The 23,623-nt window shown below is 43.0% G+C and overlaps 1 protein-coding gene across 2 annotated transcripts in view; it reads left to right on the top strand.

The window, feature by feature from the left end:
- The first annotated feature begins 910 nt into the window (after window positions 1-910).
- The window catches only part of LOC143958216 (integrator complex subunit 14), a 27,849-nt gene continuing 5,136 nt past the window's right edge, over window positions 911-23,623 (top strand). Inside the window, exons 1-11 of one of the 2 annotated variants that reach the window (XM_077467706.1) lie at window positions 911-1,015; window positions 5,239-5,499; window positions 7,904-8,011; window positions 10,776-10,931; window positions 12,734-12,852; window positions 13,059-13,201; window positions 17,564-17,656; window positions 17,737-17,881; window positions 18,777-18,910; window positions 22,018-22,092; window positions 22,842-22,960. In XM_077467706.1, coding sequence (XP_077323832.1) covers window positions 5,278-5,499; window positions 7,904-8,011; window positions 10,776-10,931; window positions 12,734-12,852; window positions 13,059-13,201; window positions 17,564-17,656; window positions 17,737-17,881; window positions 18,777-18,910; window positions 22,018-22,092; window positions 22,842-22,960 — 1,314 coding nt within the window. In that variant the 5' untranslated portion in view covers window positions 911-1,015; window positions 5,239-5,277. The remainder of the gene's footprint in view (window positions 1,016-5,238; window positions 5,500-7,903; window positions 8,012-10,775; window positions 10,932-12,733; window positions 12,853-13,058; window positions 13,202-17,563; window positions 17,657-17,736; window positions 17,882-18,776; window positions 18,911-22,017; window positions 22,093-22,841; window positions 22,961-23,623) is intronic. The other variant, XM_077467707.1, reaches the window with a different exon arrangement.

A 23,623-nucleotide genomic window follows, 5' to 3' on the forward strand; every position in this document is an offset into this window, starting at 1 on the left:
AGAATGCACAGCAGGGAAACCACTCCCACTGAGCTATTTCCGAGCAAGAGGTGGTATTCAATACATCCAGCCTGCTGCATTTCCACACCTTCCGGCGGTGACAGCGACACCTCCGGTCAAGTGGGAACCAGTGCAACCCAGCTGGACTGGCACAGAAACCAGAACTTTTAGGAAAAAATTAGCTTGAGCCCAACTGCAGCTTCAGACAACTAAATTTGAAAAATAATAGCGTCTGCCCATTAGGAGCAGGGCGCTACACTATATATATATATATATATATATATATATATATATATATATATATACATATATATATATATATATATATATTAATAAAGTTTAGTGCACACAAACACGATACAAAACCAAGAAAAAAAGTTTATATATATATATATACATATATATATATATATATATATATATATATATATATATATATAATTTTTTTTTTCATTGGTTTTGTATCGTGTTTTTGTATCGTGTTGTATTGTGTGCACTAAACTTTATTAAAGTGTATTTTTTCCAGAAAAAAAATTGTGTTTGATAAAGTGCAAACATTGACATAAAAAAAAAACAACAAAAAAAAACTGTAGATCATTTTTGGAGGTTCTAAATAATTTTCTAGCAAAAAATAAATTAAAAAACAGGTTTTTATATGTATGTGAAAATGTTTAAATTGCCCTGGGTAGCAAGTGGTTAATGTCAGTCATTGGTTAGATCTATATTCAGTCACTAAGGAAAGCCATAGACATCAGGAGACTTGTACCCAGGAAAGGGTACACCGAGCTTTTATTTTTTATTATTATTATTATTATTATTATTATAGAAGTTCTGTCAGAGATGGGGGAAAGCATTAGACGTTGCGCACGTTCAGCGTTGGGGCATGCAGTCTTTCCCGGAACCTTGTATCGCGGTGTGTGTTGCCGGGGAGGACACTGTTAAGGTTGCACATATGCTGGTTTGTTGTATAGAGGTGTCCGGGCTGAGTGTAGTTGATCAGTGGAGGGGAGGAGAGGTGAGTGTATTGTGGGGTTCAGGGGGCTGTAGCAGGCCGAGGCATGCTGGGAGTAGTAGTTCACCAGCCTTGTTATGGTGTGCTGACTCCATGTGGATGAGATTTGGGAGGGATACAGTCTGTGTTTTGTTTTTTATACTTCTAGTTAACCTCTTCAGTACCGGGCACTTCCTGCCCAGGCCAATTTTAACCACTTCAGGACCGAGCCTCTTTCTGAGATTTGGTTAAAAACCATTTTTTTTTTTTTTTTTGCTAGAAAATCACTTAGAACCCCCAAACGTATATACTTTTTTTTTTTTTTCTAACACCCTAGAGAATAAAATGGTGGTCGTTGCAATACTTATTATTATTATTATATGTCACACCGTATTTGTGCAGCGGTCTTACAAGCACACTTGTTTTTGGAAAAAATGTTATAAATTTAATAATAATAAAAAAAAAAAAAATTAGATAACAGTAAAGTTTTCCCAATTTTTTTCTTTTATATTGTGAGAGATAATGTTACGCCGAGTAAATTGATACCCAACATGTCACACTTCAAAATTGCGCCCGCTCGTGGAATGGCGACAAACTTTTACTCTTAAAAATCTCCATAGGCGACGTTTAAAATTTTTTACCGGTTGCATGTTTTGCGTTACAGAGGAGGTCCAGAGCTAGAATTATTGCCCTCGCTCTACCGATCGCGTTGATACCTCACCTGTGTGGTTGGAACATCGTTTTCATATGCGGGCGCTGCTCACGTATATGTTCGCTTCTGCAGGACGTTTAAAAAATGTTTTTTTTTCTTATTTTACCTATTTATTTTTTATTTTTTTACACTGTTCTTTAAAAAAAAATTAAAAATGGTGTAACTTGTATTCCTATTACAAGGAATGTAAACATCACTTGTAATAGAAAAAAAAGCATGACAGGTCCTCTTTAATATGAGATGTTGGGGTCAAAAAGATCTCTGATCTCGTATTTACACTAAAATACAATAAAAAAAAAAAAACTGTCATTTTGAAGAGGAAAATAATATTAATAAAAATTGGCCTTTTTAAGAGCTATGGGCGGCATCCACGTTGTGATGTCGCTTCCGCCCTGCAGAAGTATGGAGACGGGTGGAGGGTGGGGGGGGTGTCCCCCATCTTCCCCTCACTCGTCTCCATACCCAGGAACAACAAGCATCCGACAGCTCCGGTAAGCGTTGGAGGGGACAGAAGCACGGCGGGAGGGAGGGGGGGTCACCTCTCCCGATAAAAAGTGATCTCGTGCCGAATCCGCCGCAGAGACCACTATTATCGGAAACCGGACCGCCCGTCGGAAAAGAGGATACCGGGGCTAGTTGCTGCCATAACAAAGAGATCCCTCTTCAAAGTTAGGACGTATATCGGCGTGCAGCGGTCCGGAAGTGGTTAAATGACAATTACGCGGTCATGCAACACTGTATACATTTGAAATTATCATTTTTTTCCCCCACAAATATAACTTTCTCTTGGTGGTATTTGATCACCTTCCTGCGGGTTTTTTTAAAAAATTTTTACTAAATGCAGTCTGTCAGACTTGCACACCACACCAACAATCGCCAAACTGTGCGCCATCGCAGCCTATCCTGCTGGACATCATGTGACATCCAGTCAGGATAACTTAACCATGCGCACGTCATTCTGTTTATACGGTGGGCGGGAAGTGGTTAAAGTCGATCTAAAGACAAAACTTTTTTTTTTTTTTTAGCTCATTTATGGCTGGTTTACACTAGAACACACGTGTTTTTTATTTTTTTTTGCGTCTTCCCGTGCGTTCTGTTTTTGACAGCCGGAACATGCAAAAAGTATGGCAGGTGCGTCTTATAAAAGCGCACCTGCACTAAACCCACGTGGTACTGCGGTACCATTGGCCTCTTATGGCACATGTGTGCGTCTAACAAGGTAGATGCGGTTTTCTGCATTGCATTTGGTCTCACCGTGTGTATGTGTTGTTTTTGTTTTTATTTTTGTTTTATTTTTTATCACGTGTTGCTTTCAGAGAAGCTCATTCGGCCCCATTCGCACCTTTTTTTTTTTCCCTTCTGGAAAACGCGCTTTGTGCTTGTGGTGCCATGAGGCTAGCTTCACGTTTGTGTGGGTTGCGGGAATGCGCGTAACACAAAACGCGGTGCTGCGCAGAAAACACGCGGGCGTGCTATGAACTCTATATGGCACCCATGTGCACTGTAAAACATGGTGCAGTTTCCCACACACGGAAATGCATGGCGTGAAACCACAATGGGAATTTCATGCCGCCACGTTTATAAAACCTTTTCGGCACTGCGTCGCTTTAACTGACAATTGCGCAGTCGTGCGATGTTGTTTCCCCACAAATAGAGCTTTCCTTTGGTGGCATTTGATCATCTCTGCATTTTTTTTTTATTTTTTTTTTTTTTATTTTTTTTTTTTGCACTATAAACAAAAAAAGAGCAGAACACAACACACTATTTTGTACTTTTTGCTATAATAAATATCCCAAATAAAAAAAAAAAAAAGTTTTTAGTTTAGGCCGATTTTGTATTCTACATGTTTTTGGTAAAAAAACAAAAAATGCAATAAGCGTAAATTGATTGGTTTGCCCAAAATTTATAGCATCTACAAAATAGGGGATAGATTTGTCAATAATAATAATAATAATATTTTTTTTTTCTTTTACTAGTAATGGCAGGACTGCGATATTCTGGCTGATATTTGGACACTAACTGACACTTTTTTTTTTCTTCTTTTTTTTTATGGGTGACAAGTGATCCATGCTAAAGATATGCACTGTCACTATACTATTGATCCTAGCTGGGAAGGGGTTATTATCCGGGCACAGGATCCATGCCTTCCTTACTGACAGAACAGCGCTCTGCCTTGTTTACATAGGCAGATCGCCGTTCTGCCTGTGTACCGAAAGATCAGCGGATGCTGTCGGTCATCGACTGAACCAACTCAATATTGAACCCTACAGACTAAGACTGGGGTCCCATTAAAGTTTGTGTGTTTTAAATGCAGGTGTCCCAATACTTTTGACAATATAGTGTATATCCCATAGTTTGTAGACGTTATAACTTTCACACAAACTAATTATACACTTATTGGGATTTTTATTTACCAAAGACATGTAGAAGAATACATTTTGGCCTAAATTTATGACAAAATGTGAATTTATTGGATATGTTTTATAACCGAACAGATTTTTTTTTTTTTTTTTTAAATGTTCGGTCTTTTTTGGTTTTATATGGGAAAAAAAAAAATATTTGAGCCGTTGCGATTTTTCAAATTCGCAAGTCATTTAAAATGACGTAGATTAACATTTAGTGCCGTTCACACCAATGCGTTGCGAATATAACCTGTGGGGAAAAAAAGGTCCTAATTCAGCTCCATAGACTGCAAAATTTGCAGTAGAATCGCAAGAACACATAAAGAATTCGCAATGCAAATTCGCAATGCAATTGGATCAAAATTGCGCTAAATTCACACCGCAGCAGTGTGAACCTAGCCTTACGATGTACGGACCGCTACACTAGAGGCATAGGGTATCATGCCAGCCGAGTCAAGAGGGGTGGTCAGGATATTTGGAAGTTCACTCTTTCTTTTTTTATTTTTTTTTATTTTTTTGTAGAAATGTGAACTTGCCCATTAAACCTTCTTTTTGTTTCTTCTTTGTTCTTCTTCTTTGTTCTTCTTCTTTGTTCTTCTTCTTTGTTCTTCTTCTTTGTTCTTCTTCTTTGTTCTTCTTTCTTTTTCTTCTTTCTTTTTCTTCTTTCTTTCTTCTTCTTTCTTTCTTCCTTCTTTCTTTCTTCTTCCTTCTTTCTTTCTTCTTCCTTCTTTCTTTCTTCTTCCTTCTTTCTTTCTTCTTCCTTCCTTCTTTCTTTCTTCTTCCTTCTTCTTCCTTCTTCTTCCTTCTTCTTCCTTCTTCTTCCTTCTTCTTCCTTCTTCTTTCTTTTTTTTTTTTTTCTTCTTCCTTCTTCCCCTTCGTTCTTGGCAGTAAAGGTGTGGACCCAAACTGGGATGTTTACCTTACAACAATGGAAAGTAGAGATTAAAGTGGTTCCAAAGGCTCAGGTGTTTGGGGTTTTTTTTTTTTTTTTTTTACCTTCATACATACGTATAAAGGTAAAAAAAACTTTGTGCAGCCCCCCCCCCCCCCAAATTGCAGGTAGGAAGGTTTATATTGCCTTTAACTGTTAACCAGTGGATGTAAGTGAACATTATCTATCTTGTGTGTTGCAGGTTTTCTTATTAGACTGTCGGGAAGTCTCTTGAGGCACCATGCCCACAGTGGTGGTGATGGATGTGTCCCTCTCCATGACCAGGCCCGTGCCGGTGGAGGGGACAGAAGAATTCCAGCGCAAGCACCTGGCAGCACATGGGCTCACCATGCTCTTTGAACACATGGCCACCAACTACAAGCTGGAATTCACAGCCTTGGTTGTCTTCTCGTCATTGTGGGAATTGATGGTTCCTTTCACCAGGGACTACAACACACTGCAGGTATAGCAGACAGGGGGTTGAAATGCAGCAATACATATCGGAGAATCAAAATGTAATGATATTGGGACACAAACAATTTGTGAACTGTCCATGATACTTTTTTTTTTTTTTTTTTTTTTTTTCACGAACATACAATTCAATCAGGACAAGCTTTCTGGAGAATGTCCCCTTCAAGGTCCCAGCAGTATGGGGACGTACCGCAAAAGCTTCTCCCTGGAAAATTGTATGTTGGTGCAATTAAAAAATCTATCATGGACAGTAACAGTTTCTGTCACAAGTGCACTAATATGGCTACAATCACCTCAGGATATTCTAAGGAAAAACCAAAAAGGCTGTCAAAGCAAATGTTTTCAACTTAAGGCCGTGTTCGTGCACAGGGTCCGGTACGTGCCTGTTCACGGGTTCAGGTCCAGATTTTTGCATGAATTCGCACCTGAACCAGACCCAAATCCGCTCTGCAGCTCCCCTGGAACCTGTGTGAGCCAGCTCTATTGAGAGCCAGTCACACTTGCCTGTCATGCGATTTTGGTTGTGGGTAAACCCGCATTCCAATTCACATATATGTGAACCCAGCCTAAACCCCATTCTGACAGTGTACATGACGCTGTGTTAACCTTTTTCCTAACCTTTTGACGTTATGTAGAAATCCAGCGTTGTTCACTTGAATTAACGTCACCGGCGCATGCGCGTATCTGCAACGATTCACGGCGCACTCTGTGTGCCGACGGTCCATCCAGGAAGATGCTGTGCCTGTGTCATCCACTCTCGGCGACATTGCAATCCTGCAAGAGTACAATCCCATTCACGCATTCCTGAACGCCCCCGTGCTCTCCAGGTCCTCCCCCCCCCCCCCCCCCCCCCCTTCATGCTCTCTGCCCCCACTTACGCATTCTCCACCACCACTGTGCTCTTACCCGGACCACCTCACCCCCCAGCAGCTCTCCTAGGTTCCCAACTCCTTTGTCTACGGGGGATCTGTCAGGATGGAGAGCGGGCAAGTGACCGGTATCATGGGTTGCTCGTTTTTAAAATGGTCTTCTTTTTTTGTCCCAGGCCTGCAAGGGGGTGTAAACATCAGTGCTGATCGTGGCACAAGCATAGAGGAGAGACAGTACATCACCCATTGCCAGAATGCGCATGCGCGAGATTTTGGTTGTTACCACATAGAAGGGCAGCAGTAACGCACAGTATAGATGTGCAGGACAACAGACAGGAAGTGTAAAACACAAAATAAGCTGCAAAAAAAGTCATAAAAAACAGGGGGATAATTTAATGATGCGTAACGATTTAATACGCTTATACTGGCTATATTGATTTTCATGATTTGGGTGGCAGAGTTTACTATCACTATAACATGACACTGCATAGGCTTCATTTCCTCATGAATAAATATATATGTATTAATATGTCTGTTGTCATCAAGTATTTTGCAAAGAGATCTTCCATTTACATCGACCTTTATCCATGTCTGGTCAAGAGATGTGCTATGCAGGAGCAGGTCACATGGTCCCGATGACGTTGTGACCAAATTCTACTTTCACCTTTTTTTTTGTTTTTGATCAGCTTAGTCCAAACAAAATCTATTACGAATTGATTCAGCTGCTGTCAGCGCTGTAAAAATTGTATACAGCATCAGCTACATACAGTATGCAGTGGTATGGGGACTTCCTGTCTGCTGCCAGAAGAAAATCAAGTTGGACTGAGTGCCGATGAGCCATTCACAGGAAGCTTTGTATGCATTTTTAGAAGAAATACAGGGCTTCCTCTGATTGGCTGAAGTAGAGAGGCGGGTGGATGTTACAATCTCCTGCTTTTTTGATTTTTGTTTTGGTGCTCTGACGAAATTAGCAACCTGACAAGATGTGCAACCCGAGTCACTTCCTGCGCAACGCGTCATACATGCCTTCAGTGGCAGAGGTCGGTGCACAGAGGAATTTGCCTGACAAAATGCCCGACTGACTACTGCCCACGTGCACGGCAGAAATCAACTAACACTTACGAAATTTACGTTGCTAAGCCCATCTTGGTACACCTTACACTCTACCTCATCACACCTACCGTAAGAAGGCGGGCCAGCGGATGTCTTGCTACTATATTTATGGTTGAACTCGTATTGCACATTCTGCCAGGTTGCTCATTTTGTCAGAACATCAGCAGCAGACAGGAAGTCCCTATACTGCTGCCAGAGCACAGCGCTGTAAGTAGCTGGTGCTACGTGCAGTTTATACAGCGGCTGCATCAACAAGAACATCTTGTGTCAGGGCCAGCTTGGCCCAAAAATTTTTTAAAGCGAAGGTATACCTGGAGTTTTGCTTTAATTCTTCTATGTTCTAGCTTAACAAAAAAATAATAATAATTTTGGCTGTAGTTGGGCTTTAAAAATGTATATTTATTTTTCTCCCAGGAAGCACTGAGCAATATGGATGATTATGACAAGACCTGCTTAGAGTCTGCTCTTCAAGGAGTGTCCAATGTGGTCCAACAGGAATGGGGGGCAAATGTTCCCTGCCAGGTAAATGTTACCTTCCACAATGACGTGATAATCTTGGGTTCATTTCTAAGTTGCTTTTCTTTTAAAAAGATCTTATCTACACTTTTTGCTCATCTAATGATTGAAACCGTGAGAATTCATTAAAATCTGAATCCTCTTTGGCTCAGTTCACACAGCTGTCCTGTTTGTTAGGTTTTTTTTTTTTTTTACATCTGTCTCAACGGATGAAAAACGTAAAGAAATGCATTCTTATAGCCAAATGCAGGGGGGTCTCCATGCTTTCTGAGCGAAGGGCCAGGTTACTGTCCTTTAGACTTTGAGGGGGCCGGACTGTGGGCAGTATGAGTAAAAAAAAAAAAAAAATGCCTTGGTGTCAATGGGAGTAAAGCAAGCCCCATTAATGGTATTAACGGGAGGAATAATGCCCCATTGTTGGAATTAGCGGGAGGAATAGTGCCCCATTGTTGGAATTAGCGGGAGGAATAGTGCCCCATTGTTCTCAGTGGGAGGAATACAGCCCCGTCCAAAAGTTTTGAGAATGACACAAATATTACTTTTCACACAGTCTGCTGCTTCAGTGTTTTTAGATCCTTTTTGTCAGATGTTACTATGGTATACTGAAGTATAATTCCAAGCATTTCATAAGTGTCAAAGGCTTTTATTGATAATGACATGAAGTTTATACAAAGAGTTTTATGTTTGCAGTGTTGACCCTTCTTTTTCAAGACCTCTGCAATTCCCCCTTGGCATGTTGTCAATCAACTTCTGAGCCACATTGTGACTGATCGCAATTCTTGCATAATCAATGCTTGGAGTTTGTCAGAATTTGGGGGGGGGTTTCACCCGCCTCTTGAGGATTGACCACAAGCTCTCAATGGGATTAGGGTCTGGGGAGTTTCCTGGCCGTTGACCTGAAATTTCCATGTTCACCAAACCCCTTAGTTATCACTTTTGCCTTATGGCAGGTGCTGCATTGTGCTTGGAGAGGCATTGTTCCCCACCAAACTGTTCTTGGATGGTTGGGAGAAGTTGCTCTCGGAGGAGGTTTTTGTACCATTCTTTATTCATGGCTGTGTTCTTAGGCAAAATTGTGAGTGAGCCACTCCCTTGGCTGAGAAGCAACCCCACACATGAATGGTCTCGGGATGCTTTACTGGGGGTAGCACTCTCCTTATCTTCTCAGGACAAGGTTTTTTTTTTTTTCCAGATGCCCCAAACAATCTGAAAGGGGATTCATCAGAGAAAATTACTTTCCCCCAGTCCTCAGCAGTCCAATCCCTGGACCTTCTGCAGAATATCAGTCTGTCTCTGATGTTTTTCCTGGAGAGATGTGGCTTCTTTGCTGCCCTTCTGGACACCAGGCCATCCTCCAAAAGTCCTCTCCTCACTGTGCGTGCCGATGTCCTCACACCTGCCTGCTGCCATTCCTGAGCAAGCTTTGCACTGTTGGTGCCCCGATCTCACAGCTGAATCATCTGTAGGAGACGATCCAGGTGCATGATGCTGGACTTTCTTGGGGGCCCTGAAGTCTTTCACAAATGCAGTGGAAATGTATTATTATTATTATTTATTATTATTATTATTATTATTATTTATTCTTTTTTTTTTTTTTTTTTTTTTTGGGTGGCGGGGTGGGTATTAAAGCGGAGTTTCACCCATTTTAAATGTCAGCAGCTACAAAAAGTGTAGCTGCTGACTTTTTTTTTTAATTTTATTTTATAATCGGACACTCATCTATCCCACGGTCCAGTGATGCGGACGATAGAGGCCCCACTCCTCTCCTCCCTGCTCTGCGGTTCCGGCATTGTAACTGTGGGCACCCGGCTGTGGCTTCACAGCCGGGCACACACTGCGCATGCGCGAGTCACTCTGTGAATGACTGGGCAATCTTCTGGGACCTGTGACGTGTCCCAGAAGATTGGAGGGAGGGGTAAGAGGTGATCTTTACGGAGCCCTGGGAGGAAGTGAGAGCTGTATGCCTCCTAAAAAGGGTATCCGGTTCCCTCAAAACAATGACATGCCAAATGTGGCATGTTGGGGGGGGAGGGGTCACCATCACTTAAAGCGGACGTTCCATTTTTTTTATTTTGGGCTGGAACTCCGCTTTAAGATCCATTTTTCATGGCAAATTCATCTGATCACTGTTTATAGATTCTGAAGTATATGCAAATTGCCATCATAAAGACTGAAGCAGCAGAAATATCTCCTAGGGTCTCTGCTAAAGTATATCTAATGTTTGCGGGTTCCAAGTAATTTTCTAGCACAAAATATTGATTTTAACTTTAAGAAACAAGTGTCAAAAAAAGGTTTAGACTTTTAAGTGGTTAAACTTCCTGCATTTACACCATTGTTTAAAAACTTGGAAGACTGCCTGGATTTTTTTTTTATTTACACACAGAAGTTTATCCCTTTGATCTAAAAAGGAAGCGTTGGTTACAATGTTTCATTTTAAAAACTGGGCAGACTGCTTGATGTTTTCTTTTGACAGCTGAGTGAGCAGATAAGTCTCTCCACTTGTTATATGAAAGAATTTGCAAACTCTGCAATAGAGATGTCGGGGGGATAAAAAGGAGATCATGATTTTTTTTTTTTTTTTTTTTTTTTTTGTTTTTTTTTAACATCTAATTTATTTTTGAAATTCATTTTAATGCGGTAGAATTTTTGTGAATTGATGCGTTTTGCTGTAGAAATAGACACGTGTGAATATTTATCTGTCTAGAAATCATATTATGAATGCAGTTGCAATGGCTTTTATATGGTAAAACCCGCATCTCTCTTTGATTAGGTTGTCCTGGTTACGGATGGATGCCTGGGCATAGGAAGAGGATCTCTGCAACATTCTCTATCAACCCTGAACCAGCGCAGTGACAGCAACCGCTTTCCTCTTCCATTTCCTTTCCCTTCCAAACTTTACATCATGTGCATGGCAAACCTAGAGGAGGTGAGCTCCGGATGGCACATACACAACACTGATTGCTGTTATGTGCGGTAAACTTTGATGAAAAACGTTTGCGTATATTCAGTAGAATATTTGATGACCAGCTAGAACCTTGGCACAATATACAGTATTTCATGGGGCTTGAACAATTTACAGCTACAGGAAAAGTAATATTCTCTTAAAGGGGTTGTAAACCGTGTGTGTGTGTGTGTGTGTGTGTGTGTGTGTGTGTGTGTGTGTGTGTGTGTGTGTGTGTGTGTGTGTGTGTGTGTGTGTGTGTGTGTTTAAAAAAAAAAAAAATTTCAACCTTAATGCATCCTATGCATTAAGGTGAAAAAACACCTGGCAGTGACCGCCCCCCCTGTTTTACTTGAGCCCCGTATTTCCCTCAGCAAGGACAAGCTGTCCCTCTCTCCATGGGGTTCCAGCTCTTAATTGGATAGATTGATAGCAGCGCAGCCATTGGCTCCCGCTGCTGTCAATCAAATCCAATGAGGCGGGGCCGAGTCCGGCATTCGTGTCTGTGGGCGCAAGTGCTGGACTCGGGAGCGCGCCCACAAGGTAACCCCCCTCGGGAGAGCGCTACTCCTAGTGGGTTATCTGATGCGGGAAAGAGTTGCGAGAGTCACCGGGGGACCCCAGAGAAGGATGTTCGGGCCAGTCTGCAAAACGAGCTGCACAGTGGAGGTATATATACACACTTTCAATAACCTTCTAGGGTTGCATAGACACATTTTATTATTATTTTGTTGTTTTTATATATATATATATTTCTTGTTGCTGTGATTAACCTGTTCACATGGCTACATAAGTGTTAACTAGTGGTTTATATATGCACCTTATGGGTGTGGTGTGGTATGATATATATATATATATATATATATATATATATATATATATATATACACATACACACTTTGTGACACTCCTAGCATACTATAGATATTAGTGCATACCAAAATTAGTACTTAATTGTATTATTTATTAGTGGGGTATATTATATGGTCTTGCCTGCCATTTGTTCTGCTTACTCCTTTTTCCTGTACTTAATCAGTGGAAGGTGTGGTTTTCTATCTCCAATTATTATTGTGTTTTTTTAGGTGGTTAGTGCTGTATGTGTACTTATCTCTATGCACACACCTCTTTTTAGCTATTACCGGCAGCGCCTGGCCCCGTCTAAATAAATATATATTTTTTTCGATACGTTACTACTTGCATTTCCTTTTTAGGATCGCGAGGTATAGGGGTGGCGACACCGTTATAGTGCCCTGTCGGTTTGTGCCATTTTCTTGGTAGTACCTCTATAGCGCGGTCTGGTTCTGTGTGACTTGTGCTTATTATTACTAATGGCTGAAGATGGTTGTAGGCATTGATTCACAGCAACTGAATGACTGGTCTGTGTGGGCAGAGAGCGAGTGCTAGGACCTGGTCAGGTATTTATTTCTGTCCAGAGCTCTATAAGATCTATTTATTCCCCCCTCCCTTCCTGTCCTGGTGACAACGGTTAGACGAATCTCCTCACAATTTAAAAAAAAAATTTTTTTAGTAGATTATGGTTGGGCCCCCTGCCAGCTTTTTTTTTTTTTTTATTTTTTTTTTTTGCAGTTTTCTTTTACTTCTTACTGGTGAAACTGTCACCATGATGAAAATAGTCTCCCTAACAGAGCTCTAGATGGCAGTTAACCCTGATGCGGGTTCTAATTCCCCCCTATTCCTATATTAAAATAAAAGTTTTGTCGGATATACACTTTATTTTATTTTTATGAATATATGTGATCATTGTTTATTCTTTTGTCCCCCCCCAGCTGCAGAGCTCTGAAGCCTTAGATGCTCTGGAAAGGCTCATTGACCTTAATAATGGAGAGGGTCAGATCTTTACCATCGATGGGCCCCTGTGCTTAAAGAATGTCCAGTCCATGTTTGGGTAAGTGCGGCTGGTCGCCCTGCATGGAGTCTCTCGGTTACTGTTTAATATTGCCTGGCTTGTTTAGAGATTATTCATCATGTTGGGAGGATTATAGTGAGTGTATAGCTGGCGCTGAGTTTATAGATTGACAGATTGTTCTCTTCCCAACCAATATTTAGTTGTCGGCTCAAAGCCACTTTTTTTTTTTTTCCTCTCTCTTCCAGGAAACTTATTGATGTGGCGTACACTCCGTTCCATGCGGTGCTAAAGTGCGGGAACCTGTCTTCTGATGTCCAGGTCTTTCCCAGGCCCGAATCTGTTATCATAGATGAAGAGATCGATCCACTTCCTAAATCTTTAAGTGCAGGTAGATGCAGATACAATTACAGGATTTTTCATCCTAATCCTATTTTGCAGCAATGCTGTACTTTTAAGTTGCATTTATTGGGTTCTGACACCCCATCTTGTACCCTCCACTATGGGGTTTTTTATTTTTATTTTAATACCTGCCCCTGCTGGGCTGCTGCATGGCCTCATCTTTAAGTACCAGGTTAACACTCATGATCGCAAGTGATTCACACTGCAGTGATGTCCATGCAACGCGATTTCAGCCATACAGATAGTATGGCTGATATCGCATCGCATTCGGACCAAACTCGCACAGGACCCTTCTTCTTTTTTTTTTTTTATATTTTTTTTTTGGTCCGCACCAGAATCGGCTCGCATGAGTATTCACACCCATGTGATCCAATTCATTTCCAAACTGTCAGTTCACAGTGCGATATGCGAGCTGAAATGGGGGTATCCTTAACATTGTATTGACACTCCCAGCAGTTCACATATGGCAGTGTGAACTGCCGTTCGAGTCGGCGCAATGCATCGCACAAGTTTGAACTGAAGCTGGGCTCGCATATATGCAGTGCGGGAGACCCCATGTGATTCGGATAGGAATTGCACCACACCCCTATTTAAAGTATTGCGATATCGTGGTTTGATCCATTCATTTGTATGGCTCAAATCGCAGATTTATCAGATTTAATGCAACCCGATACTATCAATTGCAGTGTTTTGGGGCGTAACCTAACATTGCCACCCCCTGCAGTTCGCATGACCGCCCTGCAATTTCAATGTGGTGCGGGAAACGTACAGGATCCGCTGTGTTTCCAGGATTGCATATATGTGAGCCGAGCTAAAGCATAACTCCAGCTTTTAGTGAAATTTTAATAGTAAAGGGGGGTTTGTGTGTGTGTGTGTGTGTGTGTGTGTGTGTTATATATTTTTTTTTTATTTTTATAACGAACATGTTCTACTTATGGTTTTGCACCGAGCAGCCCTGATCCTCCTCTTCTTGCGTCCCCCACCAGCTTGCTATGTGGCACCCAAGTCTCTGCACTGTGTGTCCATTCAGACACAGTTCTTTCTTTCTCTTTTCTCTCTCCACTGACTTTGGCAGCAGTGGGAGCCAATGGCACCCACTACTGTCTCAGCCAATGAGGAGAGAGTCTCCAGACAGCTGAGCCTCTTGTACAACATCGCTGGATCAAGCTAGGTCTCGGGTAAGTATTGGGGGGGGGGCTACACACAAGTGGGGTGTTTGTTTTTTGTTTTGTTTTTTTGTTTCTTTTTAATCTTCATGCATTAAGATAAAAGACCTTCTGCCTTTTTAGAACCACTTTAAATCAGGGCTCGACAAACCCCGGGTGCCAGGTCGCATTTGCGACTAGAATTAGCGACCTGGCGCCTGGGGAAGCACAGCCCCCCCCCGGCGTAAACGCGTCGGGCCGTGCCGCCGCCGGCCGGTAATTGAGGCCACGGCTTTGAGGCCTTCTGCAGTCCTATGTTTCCTTCTGGAATCTGGCGCCCTCTAGTGGTGGCTGTTGGTATGACAGCCAGCAATGCTAATGGAGCTTTCACTGCCCGCCCATCCTCTCCCCTTTACTTAGAACTCCTAAACCATTATATTTTTTATTCTAGCAACCTAGAGAATAAAATGGTGGTCGTTGCAATACTGTCTCACACCGTATTTGTGCAGCGGACATACAAGTGCACTTTTTTGGGGAAAAATTATTTATTTAATTAAAAAAATAAGACAACAGTAAAGTTAGCCCAATTTTTTTTTATATTGTGAAAAATAATGTTAAGCCGAGTAAATTGAGTAAATTGATACCCAACATGTCACGCTTCAAAATTATGTCCCCTCGTGGAATGGCGACAAACTTTTACCCTTTAAAATCTCCATAGGCGACATTTAAAAAAATTCTACAGGTTGCATGTTTTGAGTTGCAGAGGAGGTCTGGGGCTAGAATTATTGCTCTCGCTCTACCGATCGCGGCGATACCTCATGTGTGGTTTGAACACCGATTTCCTATGCGGGCGCTACTCACGTATGCGTTCGCTTCTGCACGCAAGCTTGGCGGGACAGGGCGCATTTAAAAAAACATTTTTTTCTTATTTTAACTTTTTTTTTATTTTTATTTTTTTCACTGTTCTTTTAAAAAAAAAAAAGAAATTGTCACTTTTTATTCCTATTACAAGGAATGTAAAAATCCCTTGTAATAGAAAAAAGCATGACAGGTCCTCTTTTATATATGAGATCCGGGGTCAGAGACCTCAGATCTCATATTTACACTAAAATGCAATAAAAAAAAATGAAAATAAAAAATTGTCATTTGAAAATAAATAAATAAAATGTCCCTCTAAGAGCTATGGGCAATGACTTGGAGACAGGTGGGGGGCTGGGGGCGCTATCTTCCCCTCACTTGTCTCCATGTCAGGCCAGGGACAGGTCCGGATTGCCGTTACGAACCTGACTTTTTTAGCTGCCTCCTAGATTCCAAGCAAATTTGTCAAGCCCTGCTTTAAATAGTTTGGTCCAAGCAAACTATCACCTTTTTACTACTAAATGTCCTTTTGATGTGTGCGCTGTGTTGCCTCTACTATATACAGAATACATTGTTGTGTTCTGGCAGTGAGGCGGGAACTTCCTGTATGTCTCTCACAACAAAATCAAGTTGGGCTGAGCGCTGCTCAGACATTCACAGGGAGCTTTGTATGCTATCCGTGAATGCAAGGCCTCCTCTGATTGGCTGAGATTTACATCTTATTGGACAGGGTCAATTTGGTTGTTTTTGAAGGCAGGCTGGTAAGCGTGCTGGGAAATCTTTTTTATTTGCCGGTGATGTGTATTGCCCTTCCATGTGCAACTGGCTACAACAGCCAGTTATAGGTTGGGGTGGTCACCATTTTTTTTTTTTTTTGTAGAAAGTGGGTGCAGGGATACATTGGATGCCTTCACTGCCATTGTGCTCTTGCTGGGTGTCGCGTGCATCCCTGTGGCTTTTTAAGGAGAGGTGGGCTCCCACCAGGCGCACTTGTCCTTTTTATAGTGGAGTTCCACCCAAAAGTGGAACTTCTGCTCATTTGTCTCCCTCCAATGCCACATTTAGCACCTTTCGGGGGGGAGGGGGGACAGGATACCTTTCTTTCCCACTTTTGGGAGTTCAGGCCACAGCCCGTGACATCACAGCGGGCCTCCCTCCTCATCTCCCGGTCGCTGGGCCAGTAGGAGAGAGGAGCGGGGCCTCACACATGCTCAGTAGGGTTCTCGGCATGAAGCCGTAAGGTGACACTGCCGGGTGGCCTTTAGGCGCAGTGTCGACGCCAGCACCCGACAGCTGATGGAAACATCGGATGCAGTGCCGACATCGCTGGACTCCAGGACAGGTAAGTGTCCTATTGTTAAAAGCCAGCAGCTGCAGTATGTGGAGCTGCTGGCTTTGAATAATTTTATTTATTTTTGTCTTTGGGCTGAACACCACTTTAACCTATCCATTGATCTGTGTGCTCCTATGGATGCTCTGGAAACTTTAGAGCTAGGGCCGCAGCATATACAGTGGTCCCTTGGCATCGGCACTGCAGTTTATGAATGTATTTGCAAATGTGTGCACACAAAACCTTCTGTTTTTGGGAAATCTAATATATAATTTATTTATTTTTTTGTTCTGTCATTTGCCTGCCTTTTCTGCCCCAGCCAATCACAGGAAGCTTTGTATTCAGTTATAGAATCAAAGCTCCCTGTGAATGACTGGGCAGCACTCTCCATCTGACTTGATTTTGTTACAGGTGTGACACCGGAAGTTTCCATATCACTGCCAGAACACAGCTCTATACTATATATGTAGCTGAGGCTACATACAGCACACACAGTGGGCACATCTGGTAGTGAAGCTTGTGTATGCCTATAATGCCATGCCCAGTACACCCCCCCCCCCCCTTCTGATATACATGCACGTCATTCTATTTTCACTGGGTTTGACTGGTGTCTTTTGGTGGGAGGGGCTAGCAAGCTCTTGTAAACGTCTCAGTACTTTGCCTTGGATCTTCTTTGAAAAACATATGAAAGAACACCTCCCTGGACACCCTTTTAGACATGCATGCTTCTCCTTGCTGGCCACTAGGTGCTAAAGACTTTAGCTGTGCAATATATGCCGCCGATGTGTTCTTTCTTTCATACAACACTTGGGAACAAATTGATGGCAGAGAAAACGAATCGCTCTGAGAGGGAGGCGAACAGTACAGACCAGGAGAGGAATTGATGAATTATTGAAAGTGGGCTTCAGATGGCCGGTTGCAGCAGCTTCAAGGGATGAATTAAATTTACATAATTGTATTCTTATCTCCTAATATTACATTGTCAAGTGTGGATTTTCAGTTTATTCTCTTTCTTCAGAACTGGAAATCATTGGATTTATTGACATTGCGGATATCGCCAGTCCTCCTGTCCTTTCCCGTCACCTTGTCCTACCGATTGCTCTTAATAAAGGTGAGTGTATATACGAAGATGTGGCTTGGTTAGGTCAGACTGGTAAGTGTATCTGCTAATTTTATTCGATTTCTCCATAGAGGGTGATGATATTGGGGCTGGACTCACGGATGACTTGGAGGATGAGAATTCTGCCAGCCAGATAGTAGGAAAAAGTCCAAATTTCTGTGTTCTGCTACATGGTAGCCTGAAGGTAGAGGGTATGGTGGCCTTGGTACATTTGGGGTAAGTGAATGTACAGTGTGTATGTGTCTGTTTTGTATATACACCCATCCACCATCACTTTGTGACTACTGTGAGATAAAGTGAATAACATTGATTATCTGGTTACAATAGCACCTGAAATTGGGCGGGATATATTAGGCAGCAAGTGAGCATGTTGTCCCTGAAGTTGATGTGTTGTAAGCAGAGAAAATGGATTTGAGCGACTTTTGATAACTCAAACTGCAGCTCTTGTTGAATGTTCTCTGTAGTAGTCAGGACCTACCCAAAGCGGTCAAAGGAAGGAGAGCTGGCGAACCCGTCCCAAGGCTCATTGATGCACGTAGGGAGGGAAGGCTGACCCGTGTATTCTGATCCAATAGAAGAGCTACTGTAGATTAAATTGCTGAAAAGATTAATGTTGGTTGCAATAGGTGTCAGAACACACAGAGCATCGCAGTTTGCTGTGTATGGGGCTGTGTAGCTGCAGACAGGTCAGGGTGCTCGTGCTGCCCTGTGTCCAAAGCCAAAAGTGACTACAATGGGCACATGAGCATCCGAACTGGACCACACAACAATGGAAGAAGGTGGCCTTGTCTGAGGAATAACTTGTTTTCTTTTACATCATATGGATGGCCGAGTGCGTGTGTGTCATATACCTAGTGAAGGGTGGCACCAGCATGAACTATGGGAAGAAGGCAAGCCAGCAGAGGCACTGTGATGCTTTGTATAGTTGATTCTATGCCTTGATGGGTCAGGGCTTTTTTGAGTGGCTGGTCATAATGTTCTGTGTGTGTGTGTGTGTGTGTGTGTGTTTTATTGTATATCTCAATAAAATAAATATTTTGTAATCCCTTTGATTGTAATGGCCTTCTCCCTTTTTTTTTTTTTCTTTTTTCTATCACCTTTACTTCTGTAGGAATGACTGGTATGGTATGCTGTACTCCCAAGCTGACAGCAAGAAGAAATCCAATCTAATGATGTCTTTGTTTGAGCTTGGACCAGAGCCCTTACCCTGGTTGGGGAAAATGTCACAGCTTGGGCCTATATCTGGTATAGTGGAACTGATAAGATCTTAAAGTGTTTGTACCTCCAAAAAAATGGATCATGTTCCCTTTAAAACATGTTATACAGCACAGTGCTTGTGCTGTTTGATTTGACCCGCTGTATTGCCTAAAATACCTGTCTGGTCCCCCCCATAAACCGACCACGGTTTATCATGGCTGCTGAGCCCTGACACTGTGGTCAGTTTACGGGCCTCCATCATCCGCAGCTCTCCTCTCCCCCCCTCTCTGCCTGTCAGCTCTGTCCACGCCTCAGGCTGCTATTATAACACAATAGCCTTGCTATAATCCCCTCTGCTATATGAAATCATGTCCCCAGTGCATTTGTGTGTGGTTGGGTTTATTTTTTTTAATGCCACTGTGTACCTCCTTTCAGAGCGCCATTCGGCGGTCATGTGAGTGCCAATCAACGCTCTGAAATGAGGTGCACAGCAGCTTTTATTTAAAAAAAAAAAACACAAATGTACTGGGGACATTATTCATAGAGCAGATGGGATTGTAGCAAGGTTATTGTGTGTCTTAACAACCACTTTAAACTTCATTTGCTCAGGTGTTGAGAATTTATTGTCTGTGAGGCGCTTCAGAAACTGCCCATAAAATGTCGGGCGCTTTTGCAATCCTTTTGAGGCGCTAGGGGTGCGCTACATTTTTATTTATTTTTTTTAAAGGCCGCGTGACCTTTAAAAAAAAAAAAAAAAAAAAAAACATTTTTGAGGAGGGTTTTTTTATTTTTATTTTAAGCGCTTCGAACATGCCCCAAAGATGCTGCTTGCAGGACTTTTTTCACTGCCCCACTGTGAAAGCATTCATTGAATTGAATGGGAAGCAGTTTTCAGGTGCTATTTTTAACGCAAAAGTGCCTGAAAAGCTCCTCGGTGTGATAGGGGGTGTAAGAGTGCTAGTAAAACTCTTCTGTTATATCCACCGATGGGCAGGGTTTTTTTTTTCTCTTCTGTCATAACTGCCCCCCCCCCGCCTGTCAGCAAGAAATGGATTCTGGGCTGCGCACGTGCGGCTCAGATCACATTATCACATGCTCTGGGTGCAGTGGTGAAGTTACTCCCATGTGCGGGAGTGACGTCACCGCAGCCTGGCCATTCAAGCGACCAAAGATTTGGAACCTGGAAGAAAGACCAGGTTAACATGGAAGCACTGGGAACCAGAGAGAGAGAGAGCTGTGATAGCCCAGTACTAGAAGGCTCGGTTTTGTAGGAAAGTCTCTCCTAATGTGCTAGTATGCAGAAGATCTCACTTCACCTCTCACACCTGTTCACCTCCTATGGACCGGAGAATGTTTTACATTTCTTTTATTGACCTGTTTGGCGATAACTTTGTCATTACTTAAAGTGATATTTAATGCTTATTGAAATATGAACAAAGCATATCCCTCTATAGTGTGTACTTGTCTCTATTAGGAACACTAAATGTCATTTCTGTCTGCTACTTCTTTCCTCTATCTGCACAAATCACTTGTGACACGTTTTCCTGACACCAAAAGTGATGGGAGGGACCTTTAGCAGATTGACAGCCTCAGCTCTGTTCCTGTGTGCCGTATGAAGGGGGTGTGTCCCGTTCCCTTCCAATCAGCTGTAAGAGCTCTCTTCACTGAGCTCTACAAAGTGTAACTTCAGCTCTCCGTCCCCTTTTTTTCTGAACTCTCAGACAAGCTTATAAATGCAGCACTTTGAACAGATATAGAGAAGATTTAAATAGACGGATACAACTTATGTAAGAAGACACATGTTTCAGCTCTGTGTCACCTGAGGCCAGTCACTTCACTGGTTATATGTGAGGGTTTACAACCCTTTCTTCTTTTTTTTTTTTTTTCTACAAACCTCTTAGCTGCTCTATGCAGTGGTGTTGCACAGAGCAGCCCCAATCCTCTTCTCAGGTCCCCTGCTAGCGCTTCTGGCTCCTCCTCTTCTCCAAGCGCTAACATCAGGGGCATTGCTAGGTCTAAATAAGATATGGGGCTAGAGTCAATAGCAGCGGAGTACAGAAAGCCATACGTTTTGGGGCATGCGTGTGTGTATATATAACACATTAGGGTCCCCAGAGAGCCTCTCCTTACATCAGGGTCACCAGAGACCCCAGTCTACAGCAATTGTAAAAAAAAAAAAAAAAAAAAAACTTCTGCTCAGCTGGGGGCCAGGGGAAGCAACAGGACTGTTTTAACCCCCTCAGCTCAAGTGCTTACTGCTTGTGGTGATCCAGAACGGACTAGGCTCTGGGCTCCATCTGCTCAGCTGGTGGCCGGGGGAGGAACATGACTAGTTAATGTTATTGGGCACAAGTTCTTATCTATATTCAGGAGTTCCGACAATTTAATAATTGTCCCACTGTCCACTTCTATGCCAATCTGCCACACAATGTTATTGCCGGAAAACGCAGCACAAGGATTACTCTGCTTGGGCCCGAAAATGATCAAATAGTTCGGGAGCTGCAGCGCAAGGATTACTCCGCTGGGAATATTTTGATCATTTTTGGGCCCAGGCGGAGTAATCCTTGTGCTGCAGTTTAGGCAGTTACATTGCCTGGCAGATTGGTATAGAAGTGGACGTTGGGACAATGCAGAACATATTCTCAGAACTGCTGAATATAGAACTGCCTGATAACATTAACTAGTCGTGTTCGTCCCCGGCCACCAGCTGAACAGATGGAGCCCAGAGCCAACCCTAGGTAAGAGACTCGGGCTATAGCACCAGTAGCCACCCCCTAGCAACGCCACTGGCAAACATACTTGCTCGCACCCGAGCCCTGCTCCCTCCTCACTGGCTGTGATTGACAACCGTGGGAGCCAATGGGTCTCGCCCAATGAGGAGGCAGAGACCTGAGAGAGCAGCCGCTCGCGTGCACATCACATCACTGGATTGCAATTGGGCTCGGGTAAGTATCAGGGGGGGCTACGGGAGGAGCTGCATACTGAAGCATCATAACTTTTAACCTTTTAGAACAACAAAGTAACGCATACTGTATATTGTTTCTTTAAAGGATAAGTTCACCTTATGTAAAAAATAAAATAAAAATTATAATAATAAATGCACATCTTTTTTTGCAGGTAAAAAAAATTGTTCATTTATTATTTTCTTTTACTAGGAGCCTGCAAAGCAAACAGGCAGAGAGACAGGACATGCTACACACGTCCTGTGTACAACGATGACCTCCTATTAGGTGTGTGTAGCACACCCAAAGTCTGTGGCTAGTTAGAGTAAACCTGTTGCTATGCCCCTACTTGGGCACCGCAAATCTCTTTAACTACAGTTCCGGGCAATTTCACCACCTTCCTGCCCAGGCCAGCTTTCAGCGCTGTCGCATTTTGAATGACAATTGCGTGGTCATGCAAAACTGTACCCATATGAATTTAGCATTTTCTTCACACAAATGTAGCTTTCTTTTGATGGTATTTAATCACCGTTGTTTTTTTTTATTTTTTTGCTTTAAAAAAAACAAAAAAAAAACACATATTTTTGAGGGGGGAGGGGATTTTTCTTTGTTTCTGTCCAGAAAATTTTGTAAATAAGTAATTTTTCTCCTTCACTAATGGGCACTGCTTGGGCTGCATTGTAATCAGGTCACTGATGATCAGTGCACTGATTACCTTTATGCATCCTCCCTGTGAGGAGATGCCGCTGATTGGCTCTCCTCACCTCTGTCAGTGGGAGGCGAGGAGAGCCTATAAACGACACTTCCTTGTTTACATGTGATCGGCTGTGATTGGACACAGCGATCACATGGGCAAAGAGCTGTGGCTCTGTGCCGAGATCGGGGTCCTGCCGTGTCCCAGGAACACGGTGTGGCCACGATCGCCGTGCGCCCCCTGCCCACCGCTCTGGGCAGGCGGCAAGGGGTTAAATATTTAAAATGTAAAATGTTAATTTTGTGAATTTAATCATTTATACTGAGAACACATTTCATTTTAGATGCCAAGGAGAATCCATATGGTGAAGAAGACAACAAGAGCCCATTTCCACTGCAACCCAAGGCAAAGAGAAGCTATGCACAGAACGTAACCGTATGGATTAAACCCAGTGGGCTGCAGGTAACTTGATATGTTCTTAGTTCAATTCTGTGTACTGTAGTATTGTAGGGTCCAGCAGAAGGAATCGCGCTGCATGATGGGGAGCCAGGTATCTGTCACAGACAAGTACATGAATTTGACTGTGTGAGGCCGGGTTCACATAGGTGCAGCTGCGGTTCCCAGCATGGGGTCCGGTGCGTTCCTGTTCACCCATTTAGGGGCGAATCTGGTCCGAATTTTTGCCAGAATTCACACCTGAACCAGACGACCCTCCCCATCACTCCCCGGCCCTTTCTGGATTGCGGGCCGCACCAGACCTGTGTGAACTGGCTCCATTGAGAGCCAGTCACACTCGCATGTCATGTGCATTGGATGCAGGGTACCTCATGTACACTCATATGAACCCAGTCTTACTGAGGAAAAGGAGTCCATGCTGCACACTCCTTCCCCAGAGCAGCCCCCTCCTCCCTGGCCACTGCACCCATCACACTGAGAGGCGCTTGGTTGGGGAGTATCATACTAGAGGTGAATGGAGCCTGATGTGGAATTGAGAGATTAGTTACCCCAGCCAAAAATTCCTCTCGCAATTTGCGAGTGGATTTTGAGGACTGGTGAGTGTGGGCTGCCTGGGAGCGGGGGGCGAGTACCGCCGGCAGCCTGGGTTGTATGGGAGCCGTTCTCCCA

The sequence above is a fragment of the Lithobates pipiens genome, unplaced genomic scaffold (assembly GCF_037356315.1).
Source record: "Lithobates pipiens isolate NorthernLeopardFrog02 unplaced genomic scaffold, aLitPip1_a1.2 Scaffold_6, whole genome shotgun sequence".
NCBI lineage: Eukaryota > Metazoa > Chordata > Amphibia > Anura > Ranidae > Lithobates > Lithobates pipiens.